General features: G+C 41.1%; 1 protein-coding gene across 1 annotated transcript in view; it reads left to right on the forward strand.

Annotated features, from left to right (window-relative positions):
• The window catches only part of LOC111960148 (basement membrane-specific heparan sulfate proteoglycan core protein-like), a 38,724-nt gene extending 22,728 nt beyond the window's left edge, over positions 1 to 15,996 (forward strand). Inside the window, exons 6-27 of the mRNA XM_070437800.1 lie at positions 285 to 569; positions 1,682 to 1,945; positions 2,333 to 2,611; positions 3,966 to 4,100; positions 4,142 to 4,207; positions 4,426 to 4,698; positions 4,798 to 5,118; positions 5,214 to 5,492; positions 5,659 to 5,907; positions 6,204 to 6,338; positions 6,460 to 6,484; positions 6,623 to 6,720; positions 6,990 to 7,040; positions 7,148 to 7,231; positions 7,635 to 7,697; positions 7,826 to 7,900; positions 10,351 to 10,413; positions 13,074 to 13,145; positions 13,587 to 13,649; positions 13,957 to 14,028; positions 14,204 to 14,266; positions 14,764 to 15,996. Coding sequence (XP_070293901.1) covers positions 285 to 569; positions 1,682 to 1,945; positions 2,333 to 2,611; positions 3,966 to 4,100; positions 4,142 to 4,207; positions 4,426 to 4,698; positions 4,798 to 5,118; positions 5,214 to 5,492; positions 5,659 to 5,907; positions 6,204 to 6,338; positions 6,460 to 6,484; positions 6,623 to 6,720; positions 6,990 to 7,040; positions 7,148 to 7,231; positions 7,635 to 7,697; positions 7,826 to 7,900; positions 10,351 to 10,413; positions 13,074 to 13,145; positions 13,587 to 13,649; positions 13,957 to 14,028; positions 14,204 to 14,266; positions 14,764 to 14,771 — 3,023 coding nt within the window. The 3' untranslated portion in view covers positions 14,772 to 15,996. The remainder of the gene's footprint in view (positions 1 to 284; positions 570 to 1,681; positions 1,946 to 2,332; positions 2,612 to 3,965; positions 4,101 to 4,141; positions 4,208 to 4,425; positions 4,699 to 4,797; positions 5,119 to 5,213; positions 5,493 to 5,658; positions 5,908 to 6,203; positions 6,339 to 6,459; positions 6,485 to 6,622; positions 6,721 to 6,989; positions 7,041 to 7,147; positions 7,232 to 7,634; positions 7,698 to 7,825; positions 7,901 to 10,350; positions 10,414 to 13,073; positions 13,146 to 13,586; positions 13,650 to 13,956; positions 14,029 to 14,203; positions 14,267 to 14,763) is intronic.
• The last annotated feature ends 1,216 nt before the right edge of the window (positions 15,997 to 17,212 follow it).

Here is a 17,212-nt window from a genome sequence, read left to right on the forward strand (position 1 = left end):
GATTTTTAAGTAATTAAATTGACATTTTATTGCACTGACATAAGTATTTATACAATGTGATTTTCTGGATTTTTGTTTTAGATTCCGTCTCTCACAGTTGAAGTGTACCTATGATAAAAATTACAGACCTCTACATGCTTTGTAAGTAGGAAAACCTTCAAAATCGGCAGTGTATYAAATACTTGTTCTCCCCACTGTATGTCAAATATACTTTTATCACAATGTTACAGCAACAGCTGAATTACCAGGCAGGTACCCAGATGTTTTCTGCTCTGTTTCCTCAGCTCTGCCCAAAGCTACACTGACTGTAAAACCCAACCCTGTGTTCCCTGGAGAGACAGTTACTCTGATGTGTTCAGTAGTGTCTGACAGTATCTGGAACTATCAGTGGTACAAATACAGGAATTATTATGTAGTATCCCAGTCTGTCAGACACACTATAACAGGAGACACCCTCACCATCAGTAGAGCTGCTGAGTCTGACCAGGGTCTCTACTGGTGTCAGGGAGAGATCCAGTCCAGATCCATATCATCAATCATCAGTGATCCAGTCACTATTACCCTGAATGGTGAGTTACTTTGTTGGGCGATTAGAACTGGCTCGCAGCCGGCGTTCCAATTAATCTCAAAGGTGTTCGATGGGGTAGAGGTCAGGGCTCTGTGCAGGCCAGTCAAGTTCTTCCACACCGATCTCGACAAGCCATTTCTGTATGGAACTCGCTTTGTGACGGGGGCATTGTCATCCTAAAGCAGGAAAGGGCCTTCACCAAACTGTTGCCACAAAGTTGAAGCACAGAATTATCTCGAATATCATTGTATGCTGTAGCATTAAGATTTCCCTTCACTAGAATTAAGGGGCCTAGCCCGAACCATGAAAAACAGCCCCAGACAATTATTCCACCTCTACCAAACTTTACATTTGGCACTATGCGTTCGGGCGGGTGCTTCCCCTGACATCAGCCAAACCCAGATTTGACCGTCGGACATCACTCCAGAGAACGTGTTTCCACTCCTCCAGCGTCCAATGGCTGCGAGCTTTACACGACTCTAGCCGAAGCTTGGCATTTCTCATGGTTATCTTATGCTTGTGTGCGGCTTCTCGGCAATGGAAACCCATATCATGAAGCTCCCAACTAACATTTATTGTGCTGAGTTTGCTTCTAGAGGCAGTTTGGAACAAAGTAGTTAGTGTTTCAGCCGAGGACAGACACTTTTTACGTGCTCCGCACTTCAGCACTCGGCGGTCCTGTTCTGTGCGCTTGTGTGTCCTACCACATTGCAGCTGAGCCGTTGTTGCTCCTAGACGTTTCTACTTCACAATAACAGCACTTACAGTTGACAGGGACAGCTCTAGCATGGCAGATATTTGACAAACTGACTTGTTAGAAAGGTGGCATCCTATGACGGTGTCACGTTGAAAGTCACTGAGCTCTTCAGTAAGGCCATTCTACTGCCAATGTTTGTCTATGGAGATTGCATGGCTGTGTGCTTGATTTAATACACATGTCAGCAACGGGTGTGACTGAAAAAGCAGAATCCACTCATTTGAAAGGGTGTCCACATACTTTTGCATATTTATATGTCTAAAATAACAGTTACCGTACTATTTACTGAAGTCAGATCATACTTTGGAAAGATTGTTGCTCTGACTGCATTTGTCTTTATATAACTGTTTCCACAGCTCTGCCCACGGCCTCAGTGAAGATAGTCACTCCACAGGGTCTCCTCTACCCTGGAGAGACAGTCACTCTACAGTGTGACATATCAGACTACACAGACTGGACTTACCGCTGGTTCAGAAACAATAAAGAGCTTCCCATTCAGACCAGAAAAACCATCACCATCTCTTTCCCTGACCAGGCTGATCAGTACAGGTGTGTTGGGACGAGGAGAGGTCGGCCCCAGAAGTCAAATCACAGCTTTTCTCTGCCCATCATCGTCACTGGTGAGTACATATCTTTCCATAATTTACCTAGGGATGAAAAACTATCTTTGCTTGAATAACAATCCGACATGTCAGTCCTTACCCACCCTGCTGATAAGGGTGGGTCAGTTGTACTCATGGATTGGACAGTTTATATAAATGAGTGTCAGAAGTCATATCTCAGCTTTTCTCTCCCCATCATCATCAGCACTGGGGAGCTCACTGTTTGTCTTCAATCTGGACTTTGTAAATTCAGAGCCAATGAGGGTTAATCTAAATACAGATATATACACTGTAAATTCTAACTGAATGGAGTCAACATTTGTAAAATATACTTTTATCACAATGTCACAGCAACAGCTGAATTACCAGGCAGGTATCCAGATGTTTTCTGCTCTGTTTCCTCAGCTCTGCCCAAAGCTACACTGACTGTAAAACCCAACCCTGTGTTCCCTGGAGAGACAGTTTCTCTGATGTGTTCAGTGGGGTCTGACAGTAGCTGGAGCTATCAGTGGTACAAAGACAGGAATGATAATGTAGTATCCCAGTCTGGTTACAGTAACATTGGAGTCTCTCACATCAGTAGAGCTGATGTGTCTGACCAGGGTCAGTACTGGTGTGAAGGGAACAGAGTGTCTAGACCCACATCTTCACAACCTAGTAACGCTATTACTCTCACTGTAAAAGGTAAATTACTTTGTTCTGTTCTCTCTTTTGTCATACAGATAGACTCTGTTGTTGTTGTTGGTGAGTCAATCATGTTTCATTTATCAAGCAAGATATTGAACCCTGCCCATGTCTCCTTGTTTAATAAAGGGTTATATTTTCTGCCTACAACTCAGTGCAACGATTTAGAGGTACAGCAAGGTAGATGTAACCGATGTGAAATGGCTAGCTAGTTAGCGGTGGTGCGCGCTAATAGCGTTTCAATCGGTGACGTCACTCGCTCTGAGACCTGAAGTAGTGGTTCCCCTTGCTCTACAAGGGCCGTGGCTGTTGTGGAGCGATGGGTAACGATGCTTCGTGGGTGTCAGTTGTTGATGTTTAGCTTCCGTCGCTGGTTCGAGCCCAGCAGAGGGTCCCTGGTTCGAGCCCAGCAGAGGGTCCCTGGTTCGAGCCCAGGTAGGGGCGAGGAGAGGGACGGAAGCTAAACTGTTACATAGACATGTTAAAGTTTTTTAGAAACCCAAATCGTATATTTCAACTGAACATGTAGGCTTCTCACCTACACATAATCCGACTCCTTTTAGAAGTGAGACTTATTTTGTACCCCAGCCAATCACAATCACTCTCTTCTATGAAGGCGTGATGCAAAAACAGCTCCAGGCATTCCATGCTTTCTTACCTCTTGTTCTGAGCACCTGAGATTTACTATGCAACCTGCCACACGTCAAATCAATTCTGATTTTGTGTGAGGACAATGTTCTATACAATGGTGCAAAAACTTGACGTATTCAGTCGCGGCCCGACTTTTTGTAAGCGAACCACTCAATTTCTGTCCCTACTTATATATGGCATCGAACACATCACCCTCCATAGGAGAGGGGGTGACCGCGACAATGTATCGTTAAAATGAGAGGCTGCCTGGATCTTTAATTTGAAGATCCTTGCTGCCTTCTGTCTCAACGTAGACTTTGATCTGAAGCCAATCTAGTGATTATTGGTTTTCCGCTATTCATTGCAAATGTTTGTAGGCCTATTAGCCAAACTATTCTATGATCAAATGCTATCCGTTCATGTTTTTTATGTTTATATCTTTAAATTAACCAATGATATCAAGCCACACCCGGCCATGATTACAGACACCTGTGTGTGTGCCCTTTGACACTATTTTTCAAGTGTTCTACTCCACTAGCCAGCACCTCGTCTAAACAGGTGTGAGTTTCTTTTGCCTCCAAGTCAATCATGTAGACATTTCTGTGTGTCTGTAGACTATTCTGCATCACTAATTCTGATCAGTTACCCATCAAGAGGACATATCATGCAGCAGATCAGATTCATGTTTTCCAGATGCATCAAACACGTTTCTTGATTCCAACAGATAGTTGTCCGACAACTACACTGAGTTCTGACAAAGAGGACGTGTTCACAGGAGACAGGGTGACACTGAACTGTACTGTAGAGATTCTGGATGGAAGTTTTACTGGTACAGACACAGACCAGACTCTACACCAGTAACCACAACCTCTGAAACTCCTACACACTCAGCTGGGTCAGTGTCTCTGATGGAGACAGTACTGGTGCAGAGCTGGGAGAGGAACCCAGTCTACTACACCCTGTACAGTGACCCAGTCCAGATAAACTGGTGGATATAAAACAGTTTTGATAAAAGCTGTTATTGTGGATAGAGAGTACTAGGGTATAATATTTTTGTCTGCTCATTGTATCACAACAAATATAGCTAACTTGAAGCTATATTCATGAGTAAACCTATTAAAATTAATACATTTTAAAATTGTGCAACTGTTATTCAGTTAGTTGTCTGTGTTGTGTCTGTGCAGAAAGACCTGTTGCTGTTCTGACCCTCCAACCCAACTGGACCCAGATATTCATTAGAGAGACTGTCACTATGAGATGTGACATACAGGGAGGAGGAGACTCTGACTGGAAATACAGATTGTATAAGAATAGTCAGTTATTGATCCCCTTTAACACAAAGCCTGAGTACAGAATCAGTCCTGTCTACAGGTCTAACAGTGGTTCATATACCTGTGTGGGTGTAAAGGGAAACAAGATCTCCAAGATCAGTGATGCTGTACAACTGACTGTGTCTGGTAAGTCTATCTAATCATGTAAACATCTCTATGTGTAATTAGAATCATTGCTAAGACTGAAAGTTAGAAAACTGAAACATGTCCTCTGACTGATCACAGATCAACCCAAGGCTGTCCTGAGTATCTCTCCTCAGTGGCTGAACCCTGGAGCCTCTGTGATTCTGAGCTGTGGGGTTAAAGAGTTGTCTACAGACTGGAGGTTCTCCTGGTACAGGACTGTTCCCTACAGAGCTGGGTTACCCTCCCTATCAGACAAGTCTTACTCTCTACAGCCCCTATCTGACAATGTGACTAGTGAAGACTCCTACACTCTGATCCCTGCTGGTCCTACTCCTACAGGAGGATATGTGTGTAGCGCTGGGAGAGGAGACCCAGTCTATGACACACTCTACAGTGAACCTCAGTTTCTCTGGTCAGGAGGTAACTAACTGCATTCAAACTGTATTGAATTATATTTAAGTCAACCTCATGTGTATATATAACTATAGGTTTGACTCTGTCTCTCTTTGTTTCAGATCTGCAGCCTTCAGTGTCTCTTACAGTAAATCCCAACAGAACTCAGCATTTTATATCAAAGTCTCTCTCACTGAGCTGTGAGCTGAAGGGGAACTCTACTGGATGGAGACTGAAGAGATACACAGAGACAGCATGGACATCAGAGTGTCCATCTACCTGGAGATCAATAACAGAATCCACCTGCACAGTCACATCATTGGACACATGGTACAGTGGAGTGTTCTGGTGTGAGTCTGGATCAGGAGAGTACAGTAATGCTGTCAACATCACAGTGAACGGTACGTCTATTGTACAACATTCACTAACATTTTTACATTTCAATGCACAATGTTCTAATTCATTCTGTAAATGAATGATTGCATGTCATAAAATAAAATACAAGCTCATAAGATGTTGAAGTATTGTGAGTGATGATTACAGTATTATTTATATTTTGTTACACAGATGGTGATGTGATCCTGGAGAGCCCTGTCCATCCTGTGACTGAAGGAGACTCTGTGACTCTGAGCTGTACATTTAGATATCAGGAAACAAATCCTAAACCCAAGACTGATTTCTACAAATATGGAACACTCATCAAGAATGAGACCACAGGAGAGATGACCATCCCTACAGTATCCAAGTCAGATGAAGGATTCTATAAGTGTAAATCTGGTCAAGGAGAATCACCAGAGAGCTGGGTGACAGTGAGAGGTGAGAAAACGTTTATCATCACAAGTTAGTTACCTTATTATTATCTGTGTGAAAACATGTGATTTAAGTGTTAATGTTAATGTATTTTGGGATTTGCACTCCCCTAGAAAATATGATCTGTCAACTAAATTGTCAAAAGACGGGCCAGCCTGCTTTCTTTTCATGCTCTGTACTCTTAACCTATATCCTCTCTGTCTGTGCTGTTCTCTCTCCAGTCTCAGATACATACAGGAATTGAACTACTAAATGTATTTTCTACCTCAGAGTCTGATGATGTTGTGCTGTTCTCTCTCCAGTCTCTCCAGTCTCTCCAGTCGTAGCTCCTGGATCCTCTACATCAGTCCTAGTAGGAGTGGTTGTGGGTCTGCTTGTTGCTGGTGTTCTACTGGTCATTCTCCTGGTCCTGCTTGTTCGATATAAAAACAGCAAAGGTGAGACTTTTGTCATTTATCATTTAATGGAAAATATATTATTACGTTAAGAACAAAAAATTTCTAAATAGAAATAGGTGAAGAAAGTTCAGTACATAACACACTGTGTTTGTCATTACAGGTTCCTGTTTCAACAGAATATTCTGGTGAGTACACCTGTCTCTCAACCATATTGATACGTACAGTATAACATCTTCTCTGTGCTTCTCTNGGTGAGTACACCTGTCTCTCAACCATATTGATACGTACAGTATAACATCTTCTCTGTGCTTCTCTCCCTGTAGGCCCCCTCAGCCCCAGAGAACCAACCAGGACCCCCAACAGGACCAAGGATCTACCCAGGGCCAAGCTCCTGATACTGTGTATACACATCAGCAGCATGGTCAGTCTATCAGCCCAGACCTCTACCAGTCTTCTCTCTGTAAACCCATACACTGACTCATCAACATGCACTTTTTATCACAACCAAAATCATTTAAATTCCGGTCAATTCAGAAAGTAAACCAAATTCATTATACTTCCTGAATTGACTGGAATTTAAATTGAACTGACCCCAACCCTGATAACAACATGTTACCATATTCTCTGTCCGTAGACAAGCTGATGGATAACCAACGTAACTAACCTGTCTCTCTCTTCTTTGACCAACAGGTGATGCTAACATCTACGATACGATCAACCCCTCAGACAACAATGATAATGGTAGTGTAATGTAATGGTTTCAGTATGAATGTGTAGTAGTCTGCTGCTCTTCATTTAATATGACATGTAGTTTGACTAAGTGGAGGTGTTTGTGTATTATGTCTCAGATGCTGCTGGTGCTTCTGCTGCTGGACCAAGTCATGTGACTTACGCCCAGATTCCACTGAAAAAGTTGGACAAGAAAAAGAAAGGTGACTCAGCTGTGACATTTATTTAAAAAAAATATGCAGTGTGTCCAACGAGTTAAAATTATTTACAAAAAAGAACCAGGCGATGTGGACAAAAAATCTATATTGTTATAAATGTACTGAATTCATTTAACTAATATTACTAGTTGGATGGTGGTAGCCATCTTTTGTCCAATTAACAATCACTCATATTAGCAAAGCTATTTCATTTTAAACTTCACATTTCTCTAGCTACTTATCGTAATGAACCATATCAGCAAAATGCCCACGATAAGTGGTCGTTATGGTTGGTGTCGCTCATATTTGGTTTTTCATCCCAGCTGAAGTATACAAATTACATATACTGCATATATTTTTTTTTTAAATACTAATTGACAAATTCTCTGCTCTTCTTCCTCCTCTTCAGAAAAGCTAGCTGATCCAGCTAAAAGTCCAGTCTACTCTGTGGTGAAAACAGGGAAAGCCACAGGTAAGACCCATTATGCAAGTTGGCAGTCATTCCCATCAAAATGTGCAATTTTGTAGTTTCAGATGTAGTGGCAGAATATGCAAAAAACTAATTTTTTCATTTGTTGACTGAAAATGTCCCATTGTAAGCAGCAGCTGGACCTGTTGATGTCACCTATGCTGAGGTGGGCCTCAAAAACAAGGCCAAAGCCAAGAAGAAGAGAGGTAAATATTGTTGAATAGCTGTATACAGTGAAAGTCAGAAGTTTCCATACACTTAGGTTGTAGTCATTAAAACTCGTTTTTCAACCACTCCACAAATGTCTTGTTAACAAACTATAGTTTTGGCAAGTCGGTTAGGACATCTACTTTGTGCATGACACAAGTCATTTTTCCAACAATTGTTTACAGACAGATTATTTCACTTATAATTCACTGTATCACAATTYCAGTGGGTCAGAAGTTTACATACACTAAGTTGACTGTGCCTTTAAACAGCTTGGAAAGTTCCAGAAAATGATGTCATGGCTTTGGAAGCTTCTGATAGGCTAATTGACATCATTTGAGTCAATTGGAGGTGTACCTGTGGATGTATTTCAATGCCTACCTTCAAACTCAGTGCCTCTTTCCTTGACATCATGGGAAAATCAAGAGAAATTAGCCAAGACCTCAGAAAAAAATTGTAGACCTCCACAAGTCTAGTTCATCCTTGGGAGCAATTATTAAATGCCTGAAGGTACCATGTTCATCTGTATAAACAATAGTATGCAAGTATAAAAACCATGGCACCCCGCAGTCGTCATACCGCTCAGGAAGGAGACACATTCTGTTTCTTAGAGATGAATGTACTTTGGTGTGAAAAGTGCAAACCAATCCCAGAACAACAGCAAAGGACCTTGTGAAGATGCGGAGGAAACAGGTACAAAAGTATCTATATCCACAGTAAAACGAGTCCCATATCGACGTAACCTGAAGGCCGCTCAGCAAGGAAGAAGCCACTGCTCCAAAATAAAAAAACAGACTACGTTTAGCAACTGCACATGGGGACAAAGATCGTACTTTTTGGAGAAATGTCCTCTGGTCTGATGAAACAAAAATAGAACTGTTTGGCCATAATGACCATCGATATGTTTGGAGGAAATAGGGGGAGGCTTGCAAGCCGAAGAACAAGTTGTAGGGGGGCTTTGCTGCAGGAGGGACTTGTGCACTTCACAAAATAGATGGCATCATGAGGATGTAAAATTATGTGAATATATATTGACGCAACATCTCAAGACATCAGTCAGGAAGTTAAAGCTTGGTYGCAAATGGGTCTTCCAAATGGACAATGACCCCAAGCATACTTCCAAAGTAGTGGCAAAATGGCTTAAGGACAACAAAGTCAAGGTATTGGAGTGACCATCACAAAGCCCTGACCTCAATCCCATAGAAATGTGTGGGCAGAACTGAAAAAGCGTGTGCGAGCAAGGAGGCCTACAAACCTGATTCAGTTACACCAGCTCTGTCAGGAGGAATGGGACAAAATGCACCCAACTTATTGTGGGAAGCTTGTAGAAGGCTACCCAAAGCATTTGACCCAAGTTAAACAATTGAAAGGCAATGCTACCAAATATTAATTGAGTGTATGTAAACTTCTGGCCCACTGGGAATGTGATGAAAGAAATAAAAGCTGAAATAATTCTCTCTGCTTTTACTCTGACATTTCACATTCTTAAAATAAAGTGGTATCCTAACTGACGTAAGACAGGGATTTTTTTATAGGATTAAATGTCAGGAATTGTGAAAAACTGAGTTAAAATGTATTTGGCTGAGGTGTATGTTAACTTCCGACTTCAACTGTATGTAAAAACCAACGAGGGGCTAAGCATTTTATGGAAAATTATGCATGACGTGAAAGGTTGTTCTTTATAAATAATGCAATTCTGTATAAGGTTGCAGGAAACAAATGCCCTATCCTTCCACAGAGATGCATTATTTTCCGGAGAACACATAGAGCCCTGAGTTGATTATCCCGCTTGTACCATGGCTATAATTTAACACAGTAAAAATGTGTTCATTTACCGGTAGAAATGTATTCAACATTCAATAAAGTAGCTAGGTGGCAAGTTACTAGATAGCTACAGTAGTTGCCTTGGTAACCGAACAAAGAGACTTGCTAGCTTAGCTAATWAACCATCCTCCTAGCTTGTAATTCTGAAAATCAAATTCAACAATGCCAATGATATTATCAATTTGACTTTTGCTTTCAACAGCAGCTTAAACATAGGACATGTAAGAATTAACTTCATAGCCATTGAATATTGCAGTGCATTATTTAAGAAATAAGGCCCGAGGGGGTGTGGTATATGGCCAATAACGCGGAGTGCCTGGACACAGCCCTTAACCGTTGTATATTGGCCATATATCACAAACCCCCGAGGTGCCTTATGCTATTATAAACTGGTTACCAATGTAATTAGATCAATCTTTTTTCATATCCGTGGTATACGGTCTGATATACTACGGCTGTCAGACAATCAGCATTCAGGGGTTGAACTACCCAGTTTATAAAACGAAATAATGCACACTCTAGAATGCCCTTCAAGCCAATCAGAAATTAGTATTCAACAATGCCATGGTATAATATTCTGTATAACTGTAAATGTTTTCTTATATTTTATTATCACCCCCTATAGAAACAGCAACCCCACCTGAGGCAGATTCAGTCTATTCTCAAGTAAAGCCATGCACAGCCCCCGGTAAGACTAAGGACTCGATTCAATCCGTATTGCGGAAGTTCAGTGCTAAAGCGCAATTGACATGTTAATTTTGCTATAGCGCTGAACGATACGGATCGAATCCACGATACGGATTGAATCAAGCCCTTAATCACAATCTTTTGAAAGGATATGGAACTAATACTTAGATATACTCTAATATCAGAGCATGTCCTAACAAACTGGTGAGAAAACATTTATGATCACATGTTACCTTTTTATGATCGGTGCGATGAATTTGGGATTATATTGTTGTTACATACATATTGTAAAATTGTAAAAAGATGCGATAATCGCACCGAAGGGGGTGGCTGCCTTTTTACAGGTTACTAACCAACTGCTATTTTGTGTTTTTTTTTTCGCATTGTTTGACTTATTTTGTATTTAATGTTGCTGCTACCGTCTCTTATGACTGAAAAAGACATCTGGATATCAGAACAGCGATTACTCACCTCGAACTGGATGAAGTTGTTTTCTTTAATGAGTACGACGCAAAGGACATACTCCATTCCAGACTATCCTACTTACGGGACAATACATACTGTAATATCTTATGTTTCACCGAGTAGTGGCTGAATGACGACACGGGTCATTTACAGTTGGCTGGGTTTTCTGTGCATTGACAGAACAGCTACGTCTGTAAAGACGAGGGTGGGGGAGTGTGTCTTTGTGAATAACAGCTGTTGAGCGATGTCTAATATCTAGGCAGTCTAGAACACCTTTAATCCACACACAGAGACACATACAAAGCTCTCCCTCGCCCTCCATTTGGCAAATCTGACCATAATTCTATCCTCCAGATTCATGCTTACAAGCAAAAACTAAAGCCGGAAGTAGCAGTGATTCGCTCAGTTCCTTAACTGGACAGATGACACGGATGCTACGCTACAGGACTGTTTTGCAAGCACAGACTGGAATATGTTCTGAGATTCATCCAATGGCATTGAGGAGTATATCACCTCAGTCACCGGCTTCATCAATAAGTGCATCGACGACGTCGTCCCCACAGTCACCGTACGTACATATCCCAACCAGAAGCCATGGATTACAGGAAACATCTGCACTGAGCTAGAAGCTAGAGCTGCCGCTTTCAAAGAGCGGGATACTAATCCGGCCGCTTACAAGAAATCCCGCTATGCCCTCAGACGAACCATCAAACAGGCAAAGTGTCAATACAGGACTAAGATTGAATCCTACTACACCGGCTCTGACGCTCGTCAGATGTGGCAGGGCTTACAAACCATTACGGACTACAACGGGAAACCCAGCAGCAAGCTGCCCAGATCCACAGATGCCCTTTCCCACCTGGACAAAAGGAACACGTATGTGAGAATGGTTTCATTGATAACAGTTCAGCATTCAACACCATAGTTCCCTCAAAGCTCCTCACTAAGCTAAGGACCCCGGGGACTAAACACCTCCCTCTTCAACTGGATGCTGGACTTCCTGATGGACCGCCCCCAGGTGGTAACGGTAGGCAACAACCCATCTGCCACACTGATCCTCAAAATGAGGGCCCCTCAGGGTTTGTCTCCTCCTGTACTCCCTGTTTACCCACGACTGCGTGGTCAAGCATGACTCCTACACCATCATTAAGTTTGCTGACAACACAACAGTGGTATGCCTGATCACTGACCTCAATGAGACAGCCTATAGGGAGTAGACCTACTCCCTATAGGCTGTCTCATCATTGTCAGTGGTCAGGCATACCACTGTGTCATCAGAAAACTTATCACCAACAAACTATCATGGTCAAAACACACCAAGATAGTCGTAAAGAGGGCACGACAACACATTTTCCCCCTCAGGAGACTGAAAAGATTTGGCATGGGTCCCATGATCCTCAAAGTTATACAGCTGCACCTTCGAGCGCATCCTGACCGGTTGCATCACCGCCTGGTATGGCAACTGCTCGGCATCCGACCGTATGGCGCTACAGAGGGTAGTGCGTATGGCCCAGTACATCCAGGACCTATATACTAGACGGTGTCAGAGGAAGGCCCAAAAAATTGTCAAAGACTCCAGTCACCCAAGTCAAAGACTGTTCTATCTGCTACCGCACGGCAAGCGGTTCCGGAGAGCGAAGTCTACGTCCTAAAGGCTCTTTAACAGCTTCTACCCCAAGCCATAAGACTACTGCACAAATTATCAAATGTCCACCCAGACCTTTGTTTTTACACTACTGCTTCTCGCTGTTTATTATCTAAACATGTTCACTTTACCTCTACTCTACCTACATGTACAAATTACCTCGACTAACCTGTACCCCCGCACATTGACTCGGTACCCCCTGTATATAGCCTCGTTATTGTTATTTTATTTTGTTACTTTTTCTTAAATGTTTTACTTCAGTTTATTTAGTAAATATTGTTTTAACTCTTTCTTTAACTGCATTGTTGGTTAAGGGCTTGTAATTAAGCATTTCACGGTACGGTCTACACTTGTGTTCGGCGCATGTGACAAATACGATTTGGTTTGGAGATGAAGGCTGGACTGGAATCTCTCAAATTCACTACTATACTCTACACCTATATTACCTCTCTCTGAGATCTGATGGTGTTGTGATGTTTCGGACGAAGAGACAGAATTTGCGATAAGCTAATTTCTTAGTTTGTTGACTGAAAATGTCCCATTGTCAGCAGCAGCTGGACCTGTTGATGTCACCTATGCTGAGGTTGACCTCCAAAAGAGGGCCAAAGCTAAGAAGAAGAGAGGTAAGACTGAACATCCCTCCCTCCATATTCCCCCTATCAGAACCTCACATCTCTTTGACCCCATTGTGAATAAATGTATATATTATTCTGGATATAAGAATAGAGATAAAACTGGACATCGCTCCATCCATATTCCAACCATCATAATCCTCACTAACCTCGTACAACCATCTGGAAAGTCTTGCAAGTTTATATTCTGTTTCTCTACACTGTAATAGAAGGTTAAATCCTCACGCCTCTTTGACCCCATATTGAATAGCTGTATATTATTCTGTATACAACTGGATGTTATTCTGTATAGAACTGCATATTATTCTGTTCATTATTCTAGATATGTTTCTGTTTTAACTGTTTATTATCCTGTATATAAATATTATTCTGTATATAACTCTATATTACTCTAAATTACTGTATATTATTCTGACGTTTATTCTCCTACAGAAACACCAACCCCACCAGAGACCGATTCAGTCTATTCTCTAGTGAATCCATACACTGACCACGGTAAGACTAAATCAGCAATCTATTAAACGTATACGAAACTACAATATATCTTTCATATTAGAGTATATCTAAGTATATCCTAACAAACTGGTGAGAACGTTTCTGATCACGTTACCTTTTTATCATCAGTGTGATGAATTTTAGATTATAGTGTTGATGTTAACATACGTTGGGATTTGCACTCTCAAACCAAATATTATTTTGCAACTAAATTGTCTGAAGACACAGGCCGGCCAATTGGAAAGCAGAATATGCATTAAGCTAATTCCTTAATTTGTTGACTGGAAATTTCCATTGTTATCAGCAGCAGCTGGACCTGTTGATGTGACCTATGCTGAGGTTGACCTCCAAAAGAGTGTCAAAGCCAAGAAGAAGAGAGGTAAGACTGGACATCCCTTCTTCCATATTCCCCTTATCAGAACCTCACACCTCTGACCACATATTGAATAAATGTATATTATTCTGTGTTTTAGTCTGGGTATTAGTCTGGATATTATTTTGTTTATGATTCTGGATATAACTATTATATTATGTTGATGTTTATCCTCCTACAGAAACAGCAACCCCACCAGAGGCAGATTCAGTCTATTCTCAATTGAAGCCACGGTCATGCCACGGTAAGACTAATAGCCATATATTATTGATACTAAAATTATATAAATATGGAACTAATGTTCTGATATCAAAATCTAATGTGTCTATTTAAAGTATATCTCTATGTTTTATTCTTAGGAGTTTGTTTTACTGCATGCAGGTCCTTGAGGGAGATGGAGGGATAAATAACTTTGTGTGGTGATATTTAACAGGTCCTTGAGGGAGATGGAGGGATAAATAACTTTGTGTGGTGATATGTTACAGGTCCTTTAGGGAGATGGAGGGATAAATAACTTTGTGTGGTGATATGTTACAGGTCCTTGAGGGAGATGGAGGGATAAATAACTTTGTGTGGTGATATGTTAAGGTCCTTGAGGGAGATGGAGGATAAATAACTTTGTGTGGTGATATGTTACAGGTCCTTGAGGGAGATGGAGGATAAATACTTTGTGTGGTGATATGTTACAGGTCCTTGAGGGAGATGGAGGGATAAATAACTTTGTGTGGTGATATGTTACAGGTCCTTGAGGTGTGCTCGCATCCGAGCCGTATGGCGCTACAGAGGTGGTAGTAGCTATGTAATGGCCGGCAGTACAATCCGGACCTATATACTAGACGGTGTCAGAGGAAGGCCCAAAAAATTGTCAAAGACTCCAGTCACCCAAGTCAAAGACTGTTCTATCTGCTACCGCTAGGTGTGGACAGATTTTTTCCTTGTCAGCACGGGGATTCAATCCAGCAACCTTTCGGTTACTGGCCCAACACTTTAACCACTACGCTACCTGTCACCCCGTTATGGTATAGGCAGGCATAAGCTATGGACAACTAACACAATTGCATTTTTTTATTGGCATTTGAGACCCATTGTAATGCCATTAATCCGCCCCCTTCACCTCATGTTTCAGCATGATAATGCATGGCCCTATGTCTCAAGGATCTGTACACATTTCCTGGAAGCTGAAAATGTCCCAGTTCTTCCATGGCCTGCATACTCACCAGACATGTCAGCCATTGAGCTTTCTTTGGGATATTCTGGAACGACATCTACAACAGTGTGCTCCAGTTCCCGGCAATATCCATCAACTTGGCACAGCCATTGAAGAGGAGTGCGACAACATTCCACAGGCCACAATCAATAGCCTGATAAACTCTGCCGCGCTGCATGAGGCAAATTGTGGTCCCACCCGATACGGACTGCTTTTCTGATCCATGCCCCTACATTTTTTTTAAGTATCTGTGACCAACAGATGCATATCTGCATTCCCAGTCATAGGAAATCCATAGATTAGCACCTAATGAATTTATTTAATTTGACTAATATCTAATATACATATACATTGACTAATTTACATGAACTGTAACTCAGTAAAATCTTTGAAATTGTTGCATGTTGAGTTCATATTTTAATTCAGTGTATTAGTATATACATTTCACAGAATATTATAATTATACACTTTTTTTTTAAAGACTACTTTTACAATATATTTGCTTTTGTATTTCACATTTTTTCAATCATCCACAAGAGGGGATGAATCCACAAGTAAACGGTTATAGTCAACTCATCCATACAACCTTCTATCAGCCTTCCTTTCAGCCTAAAACAGTTTTTGTGCTCCCCAATGTGTGAGTTCAGGGGACAATCTGTGATTAGTACATACATTTTGAGAATCTTAAAGAATATAACTTGTAAATGCCTCATGAGCTTAGTTGCCAATTGAGATTTTCATAATTCATTTTTAAATAAAGGTGTTGAAATGGACATTTATTTTCTGTTTTATGAAGTATTTCTGAAAACATCTTGACAAAATAGAATGTTTCAGTGCTCAGTGTCCACTTTCACAGTATGTGAGAAACACCTCAAAACAAACAGATCATGAAAGGGATCAATAKGGGACATTYAYTRCAGTATATCAATTRTCATGAAWTAACCCCAAAAAATATAMAATWATTTTACAGTACAATWTCCAGTTTTACTCTTCCCATCCAGTTTAATWAAYATGTTTGTCATACATTCRAACACAATGAAATGTCAGTGACAACAACATATTTGATCATGACTAAATGCATGGGATGTAAGGCTATGTGATATTTACAGGCCCAGCTCTGAGGGGGGCGCTAAAAGACCAAGAACAATTAAGCTTCATGGCTTATCCTCGAAAACCAGTTACTGGTTATAGTTTTTGATTGAATACTGTCTTCCTCATTGAGTCTCTGGTCTGTGGGAGTGACCTCACAACAGCTCTGCCTCTGATGTGGACACACACACACACACACACACACACACACACACACACACACACACACACACGTCCCAGGAAATGCTGAGTAAGAACAGTGGGGTGGTGAGGTACATAACAGAACTCATATTCAGTTCCTATTTTCTCCTGGGCTTTATTAGAATATTGTGGTCATATCAATGTACTGCAGTCATACTGATACCATCTCTAAAGGCAGTACCAAGACAGTTGGCTTGTCATGCTCATTAGAATGTACTGCAGGTAGGATTCTAGCTCGCTGTAGTTAGTGTGTATTAATTTCATAATAACAGCACCTGTCAACTTGACTCTATTTGTGGGTAATACTGACAGTTGTGGAAACAACTGTTGTTTTCTGTGAATCTATTTATATAACCGGTGACAGTGACACTATTCTCATAATTACATACTATATCTGCAGCCTGTTGTCCAAGGCAGGTAAATGATGTGGTGAGGTKTAGTAATATAAGGTATTAGTCATTTGATCCTCTTTCATGGTTTTAAAATGACAAAATATCAACCAGTGTGTATAAACTATGCAACTACTAATACCTCTACCTCTACCCCTACTACTACTGTATCACCATGTCCTACAATACATTTTACAAATATCCTTATATCCCACTGTGTAATTCTAGCATGACTCAACAAAAAGAGATGCGTGTCAGTGCATCAATGTGTTGTTGTCAGATACTGTAACAGATCTCTGTAATG

This window comes from Salvelinus sp. IW2-2015, linkage group LG37 (assembly GCF_002910315.2).
Source record: "Salvelinus sp. IW2-2015 linkage group LG37, ASM291031v2, whole genome shotgun sequence".
Lineage (NCBI taxonomy): Eukaryota > Metazoa > Chordata > Actinopteri > Salmoniformes > Salmonidae > Salvelinus > Salvelinus sp. IW2-2015.